At 35.5% G+C, this 23,208-nt stretch overlaps 2 protein-coding genes and 1 long non-coding RNA gene across 4 annotated transcripts in view; 2 read left to right on the top strand and 1 right to left on the bottom strand.

Moving 5' to 3' along the window:
- Positions 1-5,995, top strand: part of LOC143302633 (uncharacterized) — a 134,880-nt gene extending 128,885 nt beyond the window's left edge. Inside the window, exon 4 of the long non-coding RNA XR_013058270.1 lies at positions 3,512-5,995. This is a non-coding gene — a long non-coding RNA (uncharacterized LOC143302633). The remainder of the gene's footprint in view (positions 1-3,511) is intronic.
- Positions 1-23,208, top strand: part of Fur2 (furin-like protease 2) — a 413,482-nt gene that overhangs the window by 167,634 nt on the left and 222,640 nt on the right. The window lies entirely within an intron of this gene.
- On the bottom strand, positions 1,170-2,270 carry LOC143302648 (uncharacterized). The gene has a single exon (XM_076618333.1). The coding sequence runs from the start codon at positions 2,268-2,270 to the stop codon at positions 1,170-1,172; it is 1,101 nt and encodes a 366-aa protein (XP_076474448.1).

The raw sequence follows: 23,208 nt of genomic DNA, 5'->3' as shown, positions 1-23,208 counted from the left end.
TAAAAATTGAATGAATTCCTATGTTACAGATAGTAGGAATAATATTGAGTAATCTATATATAAAACTATTTTCTGGATTTTCTTTCTTTTCTGTAAAAATTTAATGTAGGTCTTGTCGTTTTAATGAAAATATTGCTTTAATAAACTACACTTGCAATTTTTGTTTAAGTAACATTAATTTCACAATTATGCCATTTTATTCTTAGGATCCCGGTTTTACTTCACTTTCCCCTACTGTTACGATAATAAAATATTAAAGTATAGCAACAAACACCAATCAGATCCGCAGTCCTCTACTTAGCTATCTTCTCATCTCCGTAAATATAGACATAAAGACACTGTCCACGGGTAGCTGTCTACGTGGAAGATTTCTGCAGACAATCTGTGGCCTGTTGTTCAAGTTCTGGAACATATGGATATGCAACATATATGTAGACAGATTGCATAGTGACAGTATCTATGAATATTGTATGCAAACTATATATATACTATGATATGCTGTCTGTCCATACATACGTTACAGGACTTGATCAACTGACCTGAGTCAATAATGAGTATGGAAGATCCTATCATATCGAATAATTATGAACTATAAATATGGAAATTGGGTACCCTGAATGAGTGATTTATAACATTGGATTATATATATATGTCGGATTAAGGTTGGAATTTTGGGCGTCCGATGAACCTTCACTCAAATTTACCATCGCGGATATAGCTCATATTTATGGGTACAAATGAGGGCACTACAAGAGGCTATAAGTAATAGCGGTGATCGGATGGTCGAGATGTTGATGACAACGAATTCTACACGAATGATAATCACATTCAAGCCCATCGTCATAAAGCCGGATTGAAACATTAAAACTATTTCTTATTTTTATTACTTAAGTGTAGCTATAGTAAAAGTCTGGACCAGGATATTGAGGTTTTTCCCAACATTCCAAAACATCCTGATAATCACACGTCTTCGGGTGTAACTAAAATATTGAGTTTTCCCACATTAGACTCGATACAATTAACGTTGTTTACAATTTAGCTAAATGTCTGAATAAATTAAGGGTCCGGTTTAACAGCGAATTTTGTTCAGAGATTTGGTAACAAAAGGAAGAAGAGAAACAAATTAGTGACATCATGATTAGTATTCAAAATGCCAGTTGCATCCTGCATTAATCTGATCGCAATGGCATGATGGACCATTCTCGATTTCGCACCCAAGTGAATCTCGCTTTTCTGGATCGCACGACCGCACAGAGTTTTATTACATTGTCGCCCCGAGAGTATGTGAATCTAACACACGACTCGACGAGCTTCATAGCATTATCACTCAATGGTACATTTGAACCCATTGAACGGCCTTCTTTCCGCAACAGCGGGCAGTTAGGGGCGATATGCCCCTCCTCGTTGCACTTGTAGCAGGACACTGTCGATGATGTGGCCCCTCGGTTATCCCCTGGTTTTCGTGTGTGCTTCTCCGACTCCAATCTTATCCTCTTGCGGCACTCAGGTGCTTTATGCCCAAAGTTACCACAGCGGTAACACTTACCCCGGTGGTCCAATGACCTTCTTCTTTTAGCTTCGGGGCCCGTCGGTGGATTTCCTGGCGAAGGTGTTGGTTGATCGTCGTCAGGAAGAAGTTTCATTTCATCATGAAATTGGTCCTCCGTCTTGATATTATTCGCGAGTGTTAGTCGTCGAAAACGTTGATCTCGGGAGCTCAACATATAAAGGGCGAAGGCATTGATTAATTCGGGCGTCGTTAGATCTTCCAACTTCATTTGCAGCATGGAACGGACGCGACTACCATAAGCTCCTGGGGATTCGGTCTCTGACGGTTGTTCTCTGGATATCCTTATTAACGCCGAGGCTGCTGTCGCTTTTCCACCAAAACGTGAAAGGAATCGTTCCTTAAACGTTGGCCAGGTAAACTTTCCACCGCGCACTATTTGTGAAAGCCAATGCGCAGCAGGACCCTCTAGGGCAAGATTTAGAGCAGAAAATAACGCACTGTCTCGTAACGGGTGGTCTCGTATAATCAGATCGGTAGCTGCGCACCACGCGGTTGGATCGGCGCCCGCGACTTCGGGGTTAAAACGTGGTAACGTTACATTTGTAGATTCCGTATTCGGCCTTTGCACTAGCGTCTGAATTAACTCGCGCATGATACTCATATTCTCTTGGACTGTTATAACCGGCGCTGATCCCACTTCTGATGTCGGATTAAGGCTGAAATTTTGGGCGTTCGATGAATCTTCACTCAAATTTATCATCGCGGATATAGCTCATATTTATGGGTACAAATGGGGGCACTATAAGAGGCTATAAGTAATAGCGGCGATCGAATGGTCGAGATGTTGATGACAACGAATTCAGGTTCGATAACGAATCCACGGTCCACGGGATGACGAATGCGATGTGATTCACGTATAACTCCACGTACAAGTAAAACTTATCTGCATGAACTCCAAAAAAAAATCCAAGTGGAACTGCCCTTATATATTCCTCTCTCCACCTCTCGAGTCAATCTTTGTTTTTAAGGAGAGCCATATAATCATTCCATATCTCCATCAGTTACGCGTCCCTCCCGTGACCGTGGCTACGTTCAGTGACCCGCTATGTCACTTAGAACCCAAGCCCATCGTCATAAAGCCGGATTGGAACATTAAAACTATTTCTTATTTTTATTACTTAAGTGTAGGTATAGTAAAAGTGTGGACCAGGGTATTGGGATTTTTCCCAACATTCCAAAAGGGAAGTCCCGATGTCCTTTCATCTCCGACATATATACAGGGTGGTTGGTAACGGGTGGTACAAGCGGAAAGGGGGTGATTCTACGCGAAGAAAGAAGTCGAAAATTTTTTTTTATAAATTTTTCCATCGAGACAACGATCTACAGTGAGATTCGTTATAACGATACGTGATAAAGTGCACGCGTACCGAGCGAAAATTCAAAGTCGATTTTTTCGAAAACAAAGCCTCGAACGAAAGATTTTTATTCTATATTTTCGACTTCTTTTTTCGCGTAGAATCACCCCCTTTCCGCTTGTACCACCAGTTACCAATCACCCTGTATATATATATCTCGCACAATGTTTTATTATTAAATGGTATCTGAGATTATGGTCAGTGATCAAACGATTAATAACAAATTAACCAGTTCATTGGTTTTTCCGAATATAGAGCTCGTTACATTATCCTGTTCAAGAATCGTGGAAATATCAGTGGGTATTAAAATTCGATAACACGTTCCTCGTTAATGCTTCGCGCGGCACTAATCCGGCCGTTCAATTTTAATGCTAAATTATTTGCATGGTCCGGCATAAAACGACGAAGAACGAAGGTTAAATCGTGGGCCTCTTGATGGATTAATATTTGATCGCGGCTACTATAGATCTGCGCTGCTCTCTAATTGATAGCGAATAATTTGGTAATCTGACGATAACAACCAAACCGACCTCGTGTCTGTGCGCTAGACTGCATAATTAATTCCGGCGTTATCTTTCTGTTTCAGGTGAGTCTAAACCATGGAGGAAGCGAACGTGCGCTGCCTTTAACTCTGAACACAAATGTATTACTCGTACAACCAGTGGAAAGTTTCTGATCAAACTTAGTAACAATAAGTGAAAAATCACGATTTTAGGGAACACGAGTTTGGATATCTAGAATCGTTATAATTTTTTAAGAACATTACGTTAGAATGTCAAATTGGTACAATAATTTTCTTTTTCTTTTTTTTTTTTTTTGAGGATGACAACCTCGAAGCAATAGGGTAAAAAATTACTTAATCCATTTGCAAACGACAAATGGATAAAACAACATGCCATTGTTTTCTAAATTGGTCTTTTATAGAAACGATAACTGTGCATACTTTATGAAAGAAATGAAAACAAATTTGTTATAATACATAACTTGAGATACAATATATTCAATAGCATAAAAGTACTTAATTATCATCGACAGCGTTACGCACAAAAACTCCATAATAATTTCATTTCAGGTGCTTTTTATATTTTGAATTAAAAGCGAGTCGGAACAATTGGCGAACGTTGAAAGATGAAATGTGTTTAAAATTGTGAGATACGCGATCGAGGTAATCGGATTGTCGGCTTGGAAATTAAGCGTGCATTCGCGCACATTAAAATAGCGCAGCAATTATGTTTTATTCATGCGCTCTTTCAGAATGTACTTTTCCACGGCGATAAAGATACTCAGTGAAAATTGATGAAATCGATCATTTACGCTTTGTGTCGTGAATTGTAAATGGCAAATGTTCGTCCCGGGAGAGACATCGGCGGCATAATGAGCGAACAATCCAATGAAATTTATGTCATTTGGTGAAATTTAATGCGGTGGTATGACTTTGCGTCTAATTAACTTCGATCTTGTTACCATTACTATCTCCTATTGTCATAATCGTTTTTATCAATTCCAATTTCGATAATTGAATTTGTGCTTAAAACAGGCTGACGAAGATACTACGACACTTGTAGAGATATTTTATTTATTTTCAATCAAAATTACGGGCACGCTTGTGTATAAATTCGTCACGAAACGAGAAACAAGTCGATATCCAATTAGCATGCTACCAAAAATGATCAGCGGTTGATTTGTCGAGGAATAATGGTGACCCGAGCCGAACTCGCGGATTTATTATACGCCTCTAATTGCCTGAGCTGGCGGAGCGTGGAATCGATCCTGCCGAGCACGTGTCGCGACTCAGCCCGGAAATTTTATCGCGAATCCACGTCAATTATGCGGAAACGAAAGATGACAACTCATTATTCGACCATCACGAACAACACTCGAGCCACTCATAGATACAGAACGAAGAAATCGATCGATCATGATAAAAAAGAAGGGACGGAAGTATAAAAACGAGATGACGAATTAGAGAAACAAGAAGAAGAGCAGAAGGTAAAAAGAAGAGAGAGTTTTAATTAAAGCAATGGTAATTCAGCGAATTCCATCGACAACGAACGTCGGAAAAATTGGAAACGTACGGACAATTTATCAGCGAGGATTCGGTGGACGAAGAGACTGTAAATTTCATTTCGATCAACGAACAATCTGGACACCGTACATTGTTAAGTAACTTAAGTTTGGATTTCGACATTTTTTTAACCTAATTGGCGTATAAATCTTATATGTTTGAACTTTCGATTTATTATAACGAGACACGATTATTATGATTATATTGGTCAATTTTGAAAGAACTATACTTCAAATAACGGAACACATGGTATACACGTACAATATCTTCGAGCAACTGATCCAGATGCAACTTGGAGTCGCTCGTTTTAAAACTCTTACGAACGCTTTCGTTGGTTGGTTCGATCCTCTCGAACGTGGCACGAGAACCGACATAACAAGGAAGAAGCTTCTTCCTGGTTCGAGAATCACGTGGATCCTGGCCAGAATCGGTCCATCGTGCCCCGCGAACGAGCTACTCTAAGGTCCAATGGTCCAACAGGCTTTGCCAAAACGCAAGTTCGGAGAGCCGCTATTCCGATGCAAGCTTCCACGGAAGGAAGAAGAAAGAAAGTTTGCCATTGTGATCCGGATTATTCAACGAAGGAACGCGCCAGCCAAACCGTAGGCATAAGAGCCTCGCTAGATAGGAATCACAGTTACCCTCGGTTCTCGTCGACTTAACTTCGTTATCTGGAGGATAGGCAAAAATACAGAAGAAAATTTTTTCTTCCGTCTTTTTTCTTCTTCCTTTCTTCTTTTTCTCTCTTTTTTTTTTTTTTTTTTTGAAACTATGTACGGAATAATTTGAATAAAGTTGAATCACGTGGTTGTAAATCGGTAGGTATATTTATAGTAGAAATATATTGTTTCCGGTCACTCTTGGAGGAGCACATAATTTTAACTTACATCATACCTTTATTAATATTAATATTACTTTATATAATATAATATAACCTTATAATAATACCTTTATTATTATTAATATTATACCTTTAGCTGCAATAATCGATGCGATATTGCTTTTAACCGGTGAATTAATAAATTACCTCAAATCAATATGAACCTGTTATTTTATTTGGTACAAAATGTGTTTTCAATTTTCAAATAAAGTTGTGGTTCTTTAAACTATTCCTTAACTTGAAAGGAATAATAGTCACTATATAGACAATGTAACATATGTTACTTATAATTTCTTGTTTGTTGTATTGGTTTCTCAAATTCTTTTTTCTGTTATTAGGTATTTGATCGAAATTACTTTACTTGAACCTAAACAATTTCAGTCCATGCAGTTTTACATGAAGACGATTATTAAATTACTTGAACTGAATTAGAGGTACGAGATTTATACAAATAATACGAATAATATTATAAATGTAGATATTTGCTGTATTCCATCGAATGCAATGACCAATAAAATAAACAAACAAATAACATTATAACATTAAATAATATATCAACGAATTTTACCATAAACAAATATAATTAAATATGATAACATCGCAATTAATTATTACGGTTCTGTTTCATTGAATATAATAAATATGTTACGGTAAACGCATTAAGCAAATAATTGTTTTAGTTGATGCGGCAAGATATGCATTTTATATTTTTAAACAATAAGGTCTGAAACGCAAAGTACTTAGCTATATGCAAATTTTCCATTGAAATTTCGAGTGTTACGCCTTATAATGAATTAAAAATTGCTATATACTTTCCAACAAAACGTTCCACGAAACTTTGTACTCCTTTTGTATGCTACATTATATAGTTACTGCTATTGGAATAATTGAATTACTGAAACAGAAATTAGAGAATGGTATTCGCTGAAGAAGTTAAACCATTGTTCATATTTTTTGATAGGGTATGAAATATTTGAATTTCCCGAATTAATGTAATTAACGAGTGCATTCTTCGTCTGCGAAATCTGCTTGTATAGAAATACGATTGTCATCAATAATATCTCTTTCTAGAATGCTTTACACAACGCATACAATATGGACATAAAAGTTTTCTATGATCAATTTTTGACAGATAGTCGCTTAAAACGTGCACCCAGGTAGATGAAATATAAACTATTACCTAGGGTAAATCGGGAAATTTTATTAATGAGATACAAGGCTAATTAGATGGGCAGGCGTGAAATCGAGGAAGACTGCTGCTAGTAGATAAAAACCGGCTTCGAAAGATATCAACTGCAGTTGACGAGACTGAGAAACAAGAAAAGGGAAAATGCGAAAAGGAAAGTGGTACGACGTGTAGTTCGTGTTATTGGTTCTACTTGATCTCATTCACGAGAGCGAAAGTAATGAGGTAATTAGCTTACGAGCATGAACAAAAGGGGCGGGGTGTGTGTATGTGTATTTTGAATAGAGTTACGAAGAAATAAGGTTAGTATTTTAATACACAAATTATTATAATTTAGAAAATAAGTCTTAATCGACGTTTTTGTATATACATTTTTTTAGAATCGACGCTATAGATATCTTCTATATATATGTTTCGGAACATTTTGCTTTATGCATAAATGATTAATTAAATTGATATAGTGAAGATAAATATGTGTGTACAACTATGCGTGTATCCGAATAAAGATCAACGTTCGCCTACATTACTTTTGTATGTTGTATATTTTGTATATTGAAGGTATGTTTATAATAATTATTGCAAAATACTGTAGAAAAGCGAGAACAATTGCAAATTCCATAAATATTTCAATTTTGTGTGGCAACAAATATTTTGAGAACAAGAATTTTGTATGATTGTTTTAGTAGTCATTTATTATATCATTATATATTATATATATCTTATATTTTATATATAATTATATTATTACTATTGTATTAGTTATTAGAGTATTGTCGTAATAGTTTTCTTCTTCTATAAAAAATTCGAATAGTGATTACATGTATGAATATTGTCGTGTTTCAATGTGTCTAAAAGGGATAGCTAAGCTGCAATCGGCAGGAAACCAAAGGATTATAGTTGGTCACATCGATAGAGATTTCTCCTTGATTCAAGGTTGCAAAGTTATTGCACGTTGGTGATATATGTCTCTGATGGATTTATACCAGTACGAATCCATTGATGGATTCGAACCACTGATAAAACATTTGTAGGCAACTAACGTTCAGTTTTTATCGACGAATACTGAAAGGTCGTAAAGACCGACAAAACTAAAAAGGATAAAAAATTGAAAACCTAAAAGGGATAAAAAATTGAGAATAATCTTTTTGCAACTTCTAGCAACGAGTTGTTACATCCATTATACTGCCTACAAGTGGTCATATGCATACCATACGTCACTTCTCTCATATATCGCTATCAGCAGATCGTTGACTTCCGAGCGGAAGAACGTTATTAATCCAAAAAACGGAAACTGGCTTGCTTCGCCATATATCGAAAGTTAATGGAGTTCCCAATGTTCTCTTCCTGCTCTTTTAACCACTACTTTCCTTTCGGCGTTAAATCATATTCGAAAATCACATTTATCAACGTGCCACTCGGTATATAGGGGTGTTTTGCGGTCTGGCCGATTCGCAGATTTCATGCCATCTGGCACTGTTACACCAACACTGTCTGACAAACGAACCACCAACGGCTATTCTTCTTCGTTAATTTTCCCCATCGTATCGAGAAAAAGTTCGTTATTATACACGTGTGATTCTGCTGTATTTTCTTTTTTATTTGCGCTCATTCATGATTGAATATTATATTCTCGTTTACGATAAAATATTCTATTAATTTGCATAGAGGTACCGTGGAATTAATTATCAAGTTATTTCAGTAAGACGTTTTTGCGTATCTTAAATCTAAAATAGTAGCTTTGATCAAATTTGTTGAAACAATTCTTAAGTATACATGACAATAACTGCACTATCTGATAATATTCAAGATTTTCATTTTCACGATCTCTCTCTTTCATTTTCATTTTCACGATCTCTCTCTTTCATTTTCATTTTCACGAGTCTTTTTTAAGTAATTACTATCTCTAACATACAAAATTCATAGGATCGATTTGGAAGGAACTGGATGATCGAGAATGTATCAAAAGAGGAACCACAACGCGATCGAACGTCATCTTGCAGCGTTGCTTTATCAATCAGCGCGAAGTTCCGTTCGCCTATGTGCACGAGGGAGGTGTTGCCAAACTCCGAATTACCTCTCGCGACAATTTCTCACGTCTTGTCGACAAGACGCAAGGAAACGATCGACAGCCGGTAGTTCACGCTATTTGCCACGGTTACGGAAACGCAATGCTTTGGATGGTTGGCGCCGTTTAATTGGAACTCCGATACGTCGCTACATATTACGGAACCGTGAAGCGGAAACGATCCGGTGATTGCTCGTGTCTTCTTCTTTTTCCGTTTTATCGCACGTTGTATGCCTTACAAATCACACATTTTCCTTCCGAACGCATGAAAAAAGTATCTTTTAGTTAAAGTTTGATTTCACCTGTTTAGTTCGATTGTTGATGCACAAATTCTAAACACACACGAGTCCAGTTTTTGCTAGTGGATGAATTATTGGTTTAACTGTTTTCAGTTTACTTAGAGCTATAGCATATATGGCATATATATTAGAGCAAGCAAGGCTTCGCGAGATTATAAAGAAACAAAATTACTGAGCTTTTCAAAGGACTAAACCGTTGAACTGTTTAAATATCCCAAAATGTAGCTTTTGGACTTGTGGTGTTGTTCAACTCACTCATTCAAATACAATACAATCCTAATTTAAAAATGACCTATGTAATTTCCATAGTAATTCGTTTAATCATATTTAATTCATTTCTTAAGTCGACGGAGAGGAAAGCTTCTAATCAGTCCATTCAATCTGTTTCTCCATGGAACCCATGTATTTGCAACAGAAACAATTCTCCTTTCATTATCACGTCCCTCTATCACCGTTCGTACGTTCTAATTCAACGTAGCAAAAACTTGCTCAACTACGTGACAACGGCGCAGATACGTATCCTCCAGCTAATTTAAGGGCAGCTACTGATTACCTCGGGATGACGTGACACTATTTAAGTTTCGGTTAATCGAGCCATCAGCTCGTCCAGCTAGAACCGTCTGCGATCTATTATGGTGGTTGATCATTTCGACTGTGAATATCAACTCCTTTAGTCATATACCACGTTTATTAGCGTCACTTTCTAAATGGCATACGTTCGCGGTGCTTGTTTTTCTTGGTCCAGGTCACCCTGAGAGTCTTATTCGGTCCATTTAACCCGTTAACACCTTTTCTAGCTAATTGCCAACTGAGCAAACACGAATCTCTACTCGCATTAAGTTTGATCGTTCAAGATAACAACATGAACGCTTGTGTTTGTGAATTAGCCTGGAATTGCGTAAAATCGAACGGTCGATGGGAACTTGTTAGCACGCGTGTTGATTATTAATTTTGTGTAAAAGAATTACAGTGTTAGATAAAAGTATTTGTACAGGTGGTTTTCGAAAAAATATAGACAGAGAAATATTTTCTGTGCTATTGATATATTCGACTCGTATATGTTTATTACTGTAGCGGTTTGTGTATAATATACAGTCACATGTATGTAATTTAATTAATGTATTTATAGGGGGAAAAAGGAGGAGAGCATAATAGAAAATTTTATTTCTCTTCCTATTTCTACATTTTGATACTTTTGTCTCTAATTATTGAAGGAGGATAAACTGTTTCTGGTGCGTTGTGTCTATTTTAAGAAAAACTGAATTTCTGAATAAATAAATGATTTAATAAGTGAAATTGAATAGATGACAATATTTGAAGACGACCGTTGCTTCTAGAAAAGCTAATTGAATAAAATAAAACTGTCAGTAATGAGAATTGAATGAGAAAAGTGGATTAAGAACTACTTTTGTAGAAGTCGTAAAAGATTTAATCAAATTTTGTAACTTTATTTCCACTCACCTTTTTACAATAAAATTTGTTAAACATTTGGTAAAAATATGAAAGGATAAATAATAACTATATACACTGGGTTGTAGACGTAACTAAACATTTATGAATATATTACGTGTGTTACGTAAAACATTTTTATATTGGTAAAGTTCTATATTTTATATGGTAAATATTACTTTTGCCAGTCGCCATATGTGGTATCATCTACTTTTAATTTTAATACAAGGAAAAGTAAAATAACATGCAAACAACGAATATCCACATATTCCCAAGTATTAAAATATTCAGCCAGCCGTTCAAAAAAACGAAGCATTGAAACGTTCGTCATTCTACTCTCCAACATACCATATTCAAACAATCCACTCTGACGTACCATGAGACTCTCATAAAAAAAGCACCACTTCTTCCTATCTCCCCTAGCGATAACCCCAACTTGCCAGCACTCGCGGTTCCAGAGTCCGGAATTCCGTTCCCGACTCTTCCAATCCCCGCACGCACATTTCCCATAATATTCGTCCAGGGTGCACTCTTACGAAAAAGTAATTCTGTTAAAGTTCGCGAAAGAGACGCCATTCATCAAGCGAACGCTGAGCTGGAAGAATGTGCTTCCCTCTTTCGACAGGTTCTTTTCTGCAGAAAAACACGGCGACAGAAGTCACATATACATATATGTATAGCAATGAGATCAAGTTCAATACGTATTTATACATTCGAATCAAATCTATTTGGGAAATTTTTAAATTCTTGAACTTTCGAACTATAGAATTCTGGAATGTACGAATTTTCAGTTACAACTTCATCACCCGCCACTTCGTTGCATGATAAACTCTTTATCTTTTGATTTTTTGATTTCCATATTGTATGGTAGATTAAGAAGGATCTTCTAAATTGACAGAAAAATTTCTAACCTCAATGCAAGTATATGGTAGTATATGATGTGCTGGAAATACCGACTGGAGTTAGCGACCACCGGTCAATGTAGCGACTCACTTGTTTACGATGATCGTAGGTGACATACGACAAATATGTCGCAATTTTTTATATGTACGTACACGTATGTATGCGACCCTGTGGTGTTAATGAGCGTTGCTTTCCCATATTCGCCTAATCAGCTTTCTCTTGCGGCCACGCGCTCAACGTCATGTACCGAATAGATCATAAATTATAGTCCCAGTATTCTAGGCATACGACGATGTCAAGAAACGGAAAATCTTCAGGATACCTGTCATTAAGTACAAGTTGCAATTGTTTAGAATAATAACTACAATTCGCGAATCAGGAAGTTGCACGCTACATTGGAAAAATGCATACGCCGGGATTGAAGTTCGAAGCGCTTTACAAAGAGAACTATGATGATACCTGAAAGATTTAAATGCGTGTTATTCTAATAAAAAATGACACATAACGTAGTGTAAGCGGCACTATTATTCCCATGCAAGAGGCTGTCCAGAGCGACGCGGCATCGATCGAAGCAGCGGCAAGATGGACCGAGGACGAGTCGAGAACACGTCTGGACATTGTGCTGACTATTAGTCGGTCGGAAATCAAGCAAATAAAGGGTTGCGAGACTGTAAGAGGTATCACGTTGAAATTAAAGAACATATAAATCAAACGGACAAATGACGCGATGACGCGAGCGAATAGTCTTGACGTTTCTTCGACACGGTGGATAAGTTAACGGAATTGAATCGTTGACGATCGAAATCAATCAAGATCTGTTGGTAGTCATACAGTTGCGCATACTACCGGACAGTTTCGAAACCTTCCGCTGCATACGATGAGCTGCCATCTCTCGAGACACTGTGAATTAAAATTGTGCAGGAATCCGACGCGCGAAGTGAAACGAGCCGAAACGCGGGACGAAATGCGACGGTAGCGGGAAAGTCGAGACGCAGAAATGCGCGTCATCGCAAGGATCATCGTAAAAGAGGCGGATCAAGTGCAAATAAAGCCGATAACCCGAAAATTGGTTCTACTGTGAAGTATCTCAAGTGCGGTACTCTCGGACATTGTGTGAGAAACTGCCAACGAGTGCGAAGGCAGAAGTGTTGTGCTTATCGCGACATGAGAGAATGGCCTTTATTATGTTTGGGGACAAAACGTTGAGTGCGATGGTATTTCCGTGGTAGTGATGACGAGTCTGGGCAACCCCGTGCATTCTGCCAAGGCGTGTTCCTTTGTTCGGGAAAAGGCGATATTGTATGACACTCGTCGATGACTCCTCCGGCTGGTGCGAGGTTAGGTTCATCACCATCAACCACCAGGTAATAAGAAAATATTATAAAAAGTAAAATATATTACTGTCATATTTTTCAATACGTAATTTAGATTCCTAGTTTTATGATTCTATATGAAACATAGTAAGTGCTGCTTCTAATCATTACTTTGTCAATTTGTATCTTCAGTACATACAGTATACTTCGCATACTGTTAATGAGAACCAAATATGTCTGAATTCATATCTATATAGCTGATCAACGTTCGAACTTACTTGCGATGTACTTGAGCTTATTACTGAGAAAACGAAACGGGCTGAGTTCGATTTCTTTCTAACATGGGCAAATTATGAAGACACGAGAAAGACGTTGCAGTCAATGGCTATGCAAAGTAGAAACTTTTAGTGGGTGAGCGAGGTGGAAAGCAAAAACTTTTTAGCCGATCCTTGAGTAAACTGCCCGAGGCTTCTTATGTCTCCTTTTCCTTCGATTTGCAACTTCATTAACCGCCACGACGATCTTTGCTACTTCGCCTCCTGTGGAAAAACTTGTCGGTCCTCGTACGATTTCTCGATTAAATTTGCTATATAGTCTTTGTCTGGTTGCTGTGATAAGGATACCTGTCGATAATTTAAATAACCACTAGTGTCTTTTCGAGCGGATACTCTTCAAAAAGAAGCTTCCTGATGAAGCGGATGCAACACCTATGCTATGGATTTGAATTTATCGAGGGGGGTGGGTGAATCGTTGCCTTTCTGTGGTGAGGTGCTTGTACGTAGGTTGGTGGAATTTGAAGTGCGCTGGTGGCCAAGTTATGGTAGCTTGAAATTCACTAAATGTGTGGGGTTAAGATAGAGGTAGATCGTGTTACAATCTTTTTATTTGACGGTGGGAAGATTTGTTAAGAGAAGATAGATAGGAGAAATTTGTTATGGTTGTTTAAACTGCATAAACCCTTGATAAATAAAAGGATGAATTATGTTTTATTAATTTAAGGTAGGATAAATTTGTAAAAAGTTGTTTCTTTTTTACATTTATCTTCTCTTATTTTTACAAATACATTTCCTACATATAAAAGTACTGTATAATACATTACACATTGATTTCCTTCACTTTTTATATTTCTTGTGAAGCAGCAAGACATTTGATTTAAAAATTAATGGTTCGATATTAGCGGTTCAATCTGAATACTTTCATCTAAATCAATTGGCAGAAGTGTTGTATCGAGCGCAGATTTCAACTGGACTTCGGTGATCCTATAGATTTCGATAACGTTTCAAATCTATTTGAAATCTGACTGAAGTTTATTGGAGATATAGTCAACAGTATTGTGTTTCATACTTCGTCGTTGTGCACGGTGTGCACGTTCTCTGGTACAGTTATATGTCGCCGCTTCGAAGCTGTAGGAACAGGAATTACGTACCTTTCTATACTTTTCAATTTCTGGAGATTTTGAAAATCTAGCAATCCCCTTTTCCGTCACCTATTTCCAGAAAAATCGAAAAAATTCTTTAGTTCAGTACTCTAATAATAAGTAGAAAATCGATTTAGATAACAATATCGATTTACATTAAATACGTTTAAAAGGATTCTGTGTCGAATCTAATATTTCAGTTATTAATTAATTAATTTTATTTAGTATTCAACTAAAAGTAACATTTATTTGAATGTTTCATTATCTGAGAGAAATGTTTGGGTTTCTAAAAATTTGAAAATTTTAGTTTCATTTTGTGATAAAAGATGTTACAAACTTTTCGATCATAAATATACTCGATATAAATAACTGTATTTGGATCTCGATGCGAATATTCTGTTTCGCGTTTCGCGCAATGACAGAAACTTTCTTCCAGATATCCAGATATTATAAACGAATAACGTTTCCTTCCAGGCTAAAAGGTTTCGCATTCCCTCGGAAGGTATTTCTATCGGTAGCTCGAGGAATTCCAGTTATATTATTTCCGGATATGGATTATCGAGATAGCCTCATTTTCTTCGCTTGTTACATTCGTTCCACATGCGACTTCTACTCAATAAATACAGCGTCGCCAATCGCCTTTCTCATGAGGGATTATCTCAATCTCCATTATTTGCCGGACACAAAAACCCATTCATTATCTGCGGTTTTCTACGAATTCAGCGATTTCTGTTAGGGATTGCGACCAATCATTCATTGTTCTTGAAAAATGCAGACAATAATGACTTGTTGCAACCGGTTTCCACGTTTTATTACAGCTAATCTTTGTTCAATAACGAAGAAACGTTACCGTAGTCGATTCGATGAAAGAAAACAAAAGAAAGAAAAAATTTGTCAGGGGAGTTATCTAGTCTTGTATGTGATAATTCTTATGAAAACGTCAGGCTATTAATAATCATGAAAATTTCACAAACACGCGTCTGTATCAGAACTATCGAATAATCTCTGAAACGTTAGATACATATATCGATTGTAATGCATCCAGATAGAAAGTAGATTACACCGTCGGCTGTCTTAGATCTTGCGGCTACTGCAAGTGAACGTTGCATGATAATCTCGCTAGAAGGAATATCAAATTAGCTTTTAGCAACTAAAGTACAAACGATGCAACATAATCATTAGGTATCTTGTTACGTGGAAAATTTGCTCTCTCTAATCGTGTTATATAGGATGGCATATAACATGATTTACTTCAAAGATTACTTCAATACGTAAACGTAATAAATAATATTCACAGAAATATGTCGCAATCCATATGAAAATTTCGAAAATCTAGCAATTTAAAGATCTGAAACCTCGAGAATCTCAGAGTTTCAAAAACCTAGAAATCCAAAGTTCGACGATTCCAAGAACCTAGAATTCCGAAACGTGGAAAATTCGGAAATTCGAAAATTTGGAAGACCAAAGATGCGAAAATTCGGAAGTTCAAGCATTTGAAAGCTGGAAAATTTGAAGATGAAGGAATTCAAAAATTCGAGTCATTCTGTAGGTCTCGATCTCTCGAACGAAATGTATTCCACCGAAATCGATGCATCTGTATCTAACTCGAGCGGGTTGACGTATAACAAGCAAGGAATCATTGCCTTCGAGATGGAAGCCAAGAAGCGGTATTTTCGCTGATCCTATTCCTTGTGTACTTTCGGATATCGTGACATTGCCGCATACAGGGTGTCGTGTGAAATGGTTGCCGAAGGGAAAACAGCTCGAAGGCACTTGCAAACGTCGAAAGAAATTTGCCCCGAATGTTCTTACTTGAACGTGTTTGTTGTTTGCTTGGAATTCGTATCTTATTCCTTTAGAGGCTTTTTGTTTTCGTTTCTCAGCGAGGTTATGTCCTTTTTTTTTATTGACGAATTTGAATATCCCTAAAACATGCTCGTATTTTACATTTTTACCAGATATTCAAAACATTCTTTTCTGACATTTTAAAGCATTTTGCTGACAACTTACAGTTTTAGGGTACTTATATTGCTTTCTTAAATAGGTTAGAATTTTCAAAAACGAATGATAGAATTAAATTAAAATCAATAAAATTCCTTCTTTTTTTAGATATGGGACATATACAAATGTACAAGTTGTCTTATATTTTTGTTTAGTATTGTGAAACTTTGAAAGAATCAAAGATATCCCTGGTAATCCACTAAAATGAATTAAGCTTTGGTAAAGCTGACGTCAGTTACAGTCAACAGTTTCACGAAATCAACAAAAGCAAAATCCAAATGCAGAGCGAATTGTACTAGGTTCAAAGTCATAAATAAAAATCCCAGCATAATCGATCTTATCGCCAATCGAGTCTTCTGACATGCTTGAAATTAATTGTATGTATTTAGTATTCGATATTCTCTTTTATGGTCCACACAAAATATATTCCGCGGACTCATAATTCTTTGTGAACGCGTCGATACTGTTTGTCGGATGAGCAATGAGCAGTTTAATTTATTCGATACGAGGAGGAAATTAATTTTAAACAATGAAGCGACCGACCGATAATGCTTCCCGTGCCGCATGCCAAATAAATGTCCTTTCGTTAAAAGACAAATTAACGTTTCGCGTTCATATTTCTCAATTTTTGTTCGATCAAAGATTAGCTATTGACATACCGATACTGTATAACAATAGCATCATGTTTCTTTTCTAGCCTTCATGTTGGACTGTTTAATTGAAACTTCTTAAAATTTTGCATTTGTCAACTTAGTTTGTGAGATTATGTTATTGGGCAAATATCTCTTTTTGGAAGAAAACTATTTTTGTATACTATTACTTATGGTGGAAGAGTTGACTAGAACAGGAGTTGTTCAAAGTCTTTTACGCGATTGGTGTTCCGATATCGCTGGAAATTATTTATAAAGAAAGATTCTGAAGATATTCCATTAGTATAATATGGTATTATTAAAAGCACTTGACTGGAACCAGTGAAATGAACTGCGATTGATCAGACTTGCTTTAGGGAATGCTGCAATCTGTTAATTGCCGCTATTAACAGGTCGAAATACACCATAGTAGATGCATTAAGAATTAAATGGCGCTTGTAATGCAAGATTCACGGACCATTTTATGTTCGATTCGTTAAGTGACGATACTAATTGGATTTTGAAAAATTGAATAAAGCATTTGATAGGATAAATCTGCTCTGCGTTTTGAATTAAACGAAACTTATAATACGAGTGATTATCTGTTCGATTTATCGCACTTCCACGAGATAATTACAATTTTGGCAGATAATTACTATCTTTATGAAAAAATTTCAATAATTTATTGACGAATATGTAGTCAGGTTTAACTAATTTAGCCAAATTTAAGTAAATAAGAAATTCAATTTAATTATATACAAGTTTATTGCAATATCGATTATACGAGTTCTTTTTATTGTAAAATAATTCTTGCGTAAATGTCTTAATAATTCACTAATGATAATTCATATATTAACGCGGTAAATTCAACGTTGAAAGCCACGAAATCCCATTTGCATCGACTTAATATAAAAAAATAGATCTATGTAGAGGAATTTAAAACCCTTCAGCAGTTCATCTTATATATGTTTCACGATGATCCAGATATTTCCTCTAAGGGTCAAGATATAGAATGCAATTTCGTGGCAAAGGAACCTAATTAAAGGAAACCAGTCTGTTAATCCCGGAATCAATTACGGTCGTCCTTGTATACGCCAGTCTTGAAGATAAGATTAATGTCGATCAATCGATAGTGCATTGGAGTATATCAATGTCCGCTCGTTATGATCCCTCGTTTGAGCGTGACGTACAGCCAGGTAAATGTATACAAGAAGAGAGGGTATAGGGAGATTGTAGAATCAGATCTACATATAGACAGCTTCTGAATTGATCAAAGGCGAACTATCAAATGTATGTAAATATCTGTATTTTATTCGCTATCTAATATAATCCCTTTAATCGATTCATTGAAATATTGTATAAAAATCCATGAGTTAATAGCAGATCAAGAACATCGTTTGCTTTCAATTGCAAAATATTCTCATTTTATATTTATATCTAACAGTTAATTAAAACACGAAAGTTTCATAATAAAAGCGAATAATTTTTCTTTCTAACAAAGAAATGTTCTACTCCTACGTATTGTTTTAGAGGCCTATAACATCATAATACGAACAATGACATCGTCCGAGAGCGTAATTCTTTAATTTCAACGAGTTTGAAAAAATACTGGAAATTTATATACAATTCCTTGAAGAGTCGTTTTGGAGCCATAGTAAACTGTTCTTTTCACTGTCGTAATTGCTACATTAAAAGCTAAGTGTCTAATTGGCATTACGTTCTCGAGAAGAATCCTTGGGAAAATTGTTTCTCTCTTTGCTGCTGGGAACAGGAAAAGAGTAAACCTTTGCATCGTGAAAACTTCAACAAACGATATGTTAGTTACAATTACTTTTGCTCGCTCTGAAAAGCCGTCTTTGTTGCTACATTTTTAGAAATCCATCGAAATTCTTCGTGACCTGTGTAACTGTATTAGCCATATAATTATAAGAGTTACGTTCCGAAATTTCGATTATCCTTCAAAATGACTTTTATTCAAACAATTAAGATTTATTAATTACAATACGGTTCATTAAGAATTTTATTCCATTTTATGTTTCAAAGAATATCAATGGATATAAATATAAATTTTGGGTTTTAAATAGATTTAAAAACTCCGTAGTTACAAGCTACATTAAAATTGAAAAATGACACTGAAATACGTAACAAATGAGACACAAGCTATAAAAATCATCGTACTCTATAAGTTATTGCAAATGGCGCAGTTTCAAGTTAAGCATCGCGACGTCGTACTCTCATTTTGTGGTAATTTCGATTTTAATGACCACATAACGGAAATTTGTTGCACAGCTTAAAAAGCTTTAGCTTTCCTTATACGCCTCTTCAACTACTTTAAGAGCTATTTTAAGGCTATTCCACCTTGTATTTCATTCTTGTCAGATCTATTTTGGAACATACTTCGTTTAAAAGTGTGCGAATATGTCAGAGAATACAGTTTTCGTAAAAGAACAACGGCAACAATGGTCCAATTCATTCATAAACGGAACAGAAGACGTGAGACTTTCTCATGACACTATTTCGTCATACCTTTCGTAATCTTTCTTAACTGTTTATGTGTAACGCCATTAAAATGCAACACATTTTACGTTCTGTTGTTCAGAACCAACGTTCTTTAATTCTCTACGAGTGGAACTAGAATTTTTAATTACTCTGACAGTTTTATATCATGGTCATATCTCATATTAATATTCGATTTTTTTTATTGTATTTGTACTAGAGTTCCGTATACGCAAAATATTTTGTTGTATTTATTAACTATTTCAATTATTAATATTGCATTAAATAGTATTTGGAAGTCTCTCTGTTCTTTACTTTATGTATGCCTGCTTCATTCTGTGTGTTCTATTTATTTAAGTTTTATATTCATCAAACAATGAATGTGTTGCTTTACATTATTACTAAAAGAAACATTGAAAAATAAAATTTTAGTAACTTGATTTTCAAGATTTTCTTCTGATTGGTTGTTTTACTAATAAACAAATTCACCCTATACTTTCCACTCGCTTCCTTTCAATGTGTCGCTCCGATTACAGTCTTTTGAATTCTACATTCGTTATCAGTAAAACACGATGTAAAAGAGGGTATTGCCCTTTCATTATCGACTCGTTAAAGCAGCTGCTTTTAAAGTCCATGGAAAATTAAGTCTTTTAATGTGAACTGCAAGTGAGTACGTTCTGTTCAGTTTCTATCAGTAACTAACCGCTCCTATGTAGATATAAAAAATTCTTTCGTGTATTGGGAACTTTTATTAAATGTTCCCTCGTCACGAACATCTACTATTAAAGTAAAATAATTTTCATAATTTTAACAAGAAATTGATGTCAGATAGTTTATAGATTTATAGATTTTCTGTCTTGTAGGGTTTATTTTAATCTTACTGGACTACTAATATTTCTCTAATTATGAGAAAAATGATCTTTTACCGATTACTGATAGTGTTGTAAATATCGAAATATCGTAAATGAGTGACAAATGAAAATTAAACGAGTAAATTATTAAATTTCGTAAATTTGCTGCTGTAAGGAAGACACACATAATTAAAATTATTTTGATGCTATTTCATTTTAAGTGAAATTTGCAATTTTATTAAGAACACAGATTTATGATATAATCAATTAATCAAAATTTACAATACAACGTTACTTATATTCTATATGAAGAGTGAAAGAATTAAAACGGATTAGAAAGTATGCAATTAGAGTGAAAGATGAGAAAGAATACATGGCAAGTTATTTAAATGTTACCGTAAAATTTACTCTTCACAAGCCTTAAGTAGCCAAAGGATTCATTAAGAAGTAAAGTTCGTTTCTTCGCTTTTGCAGAGTGAACCTCTTTACCTCTGCGCAGTCAACGTCTTCTCTTTTACGTTGTCAACCATCTTACCTTTGCATAATCAACCCCTTCGTTCTTACGCAGTCAACCTTTTTATCCTCGCACAGTCAGCTGTTTGCTGGTTTCTCGTCAGTCATATTTTCCACTAATATGATAATTAAGAAATTAGACGGAAATAAAATTCAAAACATTTTTAATCTACAACACACGTTGTTTATAAGTACTCGAATTAATTAGAAATAGATTAAAATAAAAATAAATTGGAGATTATTTGCATTCTATGCATTTCTGTATCTCTAAATTTGTCATTTTCTATAAAAATTCGCTATCTGATCATCACTTTCTTCTGCTTTCCAATTTACGCAATTAACCAGTGTTTCTTCCGAACGGTTCATTATTGCATACGGTATAGGAAAATAAGTTGCAAACCGTTATCTATCGATCACCAAGCAAACTTAAGTATCTATATACATTCTACCCAGTTAACCTCTGTCCACGGTCGTACAAACTGGTACTGCCATTCGTTAGTCGGCCGTCTCGTCCGCTTATTAAGCTTTCGAGTCATCCTCGTGTAGATAAGCCTCGAACTTTGGCCCCGACGTATGTAAGGGGGTGTGTCGTTAAAATTATATGTCCGCGAACGAACGCTCCACTGACTGGCAGTTAATTTACGAGAGGAGAGCCAGGGCACGTCGTTTCGGGCTTATCATTCCGCCGACGAACCCTCTATAGAGCTTCGCGTGACGATCGAAACTACATAGTTCTGTCCTGATCCACTTTAAAGCTGTTCGTAACCCAAAAGCATTCTCTCTCTCTCTCTCTCTCCCCTTCATTCGGTTAGATTCCTTCTACTATTTTCCTTATTCTCTCTATCGAGTCATTTTGTGAATCTTATTCCGTAAATGGTAGTCGAGAATCATTCAAAACGATAAAAAATACACGAAAGCATTCGAAAATGCAGTTCGCTAAATCCATCGTGTGATAAAAGAAGTTTTACCATTTTGTTTTTAAATAATTGCTAAACGAAATAAGACATATGTACTGTGCGGAGATGGAAATGAATGGATCCTGAAAGGAATGCCGGATTGATTGATATTGGTCGAGTGCAACATAGTGCAACATATACAAAGAAAAGAACGTAACATCACCCGCGAGATTTCTTTCCGTGTCTGTGTTATACATATGAATATTTAATATGTATATATGAAAATATATTTTTATGATACGACGCATGATTCGTCGCACTGCATTTTGTAATACTTCTGTGCATCTTTGTCAGTTCTCGATTTCCATCTTTTACACGTACATATGTATATGTATTTTTTATTAATAGTTTATTGAATCATTCCAGTTATGTGTGAAATACATCGACCAAGTGACCACATACAATTGCTTTATAAATGTGTGTCCTCAATAGTATTTTTAATTAATTTTAGTTTAAACAGCGTTTTTTACGTGTTTTTTCTGTAATTTCCTTGATTTGTAGATATGTAAGTATGTTCATTTATAAATATGCGTGTAAATGTGTCAGTAACTGTGTTGATAGTGAAAATGTAGATGAAGCTCGGTTTGTGATATTTTCACGTTACGTATAATTTACCTCTCAAATGATTTTTACTATTATAGGTTGCGTTTATTACGATTGACATTTATTAAATTGACAGTTACGTAACTGACGTATTGTAGCATATCGCGTATTAACCATAATCAACGTTCACTATATCAATGTCAGCTAACTTAAACTTCTCTATTGTGCTTTGATAGTTTTCGTGTTGTTTTGTTTTTAATACTGATTTTCCAAGTCATACTTTTTCGAAACGTATCTGTGCATTTCGTAAATATTTACACATACGAAGAACTATGATTAGTCTACAAGATGATTAAATTTCATACTGCAAGTATAAAATTGATAAATTTCTTAAGTTTTCGATAATAACTAGCTTATTAATACATTTCCCGATTATATCGATATAAAGAACCTGCGATTAAAAATAACCGCAATTTCAAACAATGAAAAAAGAAACACGCTATCAATTCAGCATACATGTTATGTTTATTTCAAAGGTTTTTCAAAGATACAACTTATTCGAAAAATTTAAATAAGGTCAACTCTAACATAAGTTACAGCACTGTAAACACCACCACGATGTAGAATTGAGCTCTAAAATGTGTTACCACTATCATAATAACCATATTTACGATTTTTTCGATTTTCTGCATTTCCCTCGGGTTGCGCTCTATTTCT

The sequence above is a fragment of the Bombus vancouverensis genome, chromosome 4 (genome assembly GCF_051014615.1).
Source record: "Bombus vancouverensis nearcticus chromosome 4, iyBomVanc1_principal, whole genome shotgun sequence".
NCBI lineage: Eukaryota > Metazoa > Arthropoda > Insecta > Hymenoptera > Apidae > Bombus > Bombus vancouverensis.
The sequence above is the reverse complement of the archived record's forward strand: the minus strand, read 5'-3'. Positions and strand labels throughout refer to the sequence as shown.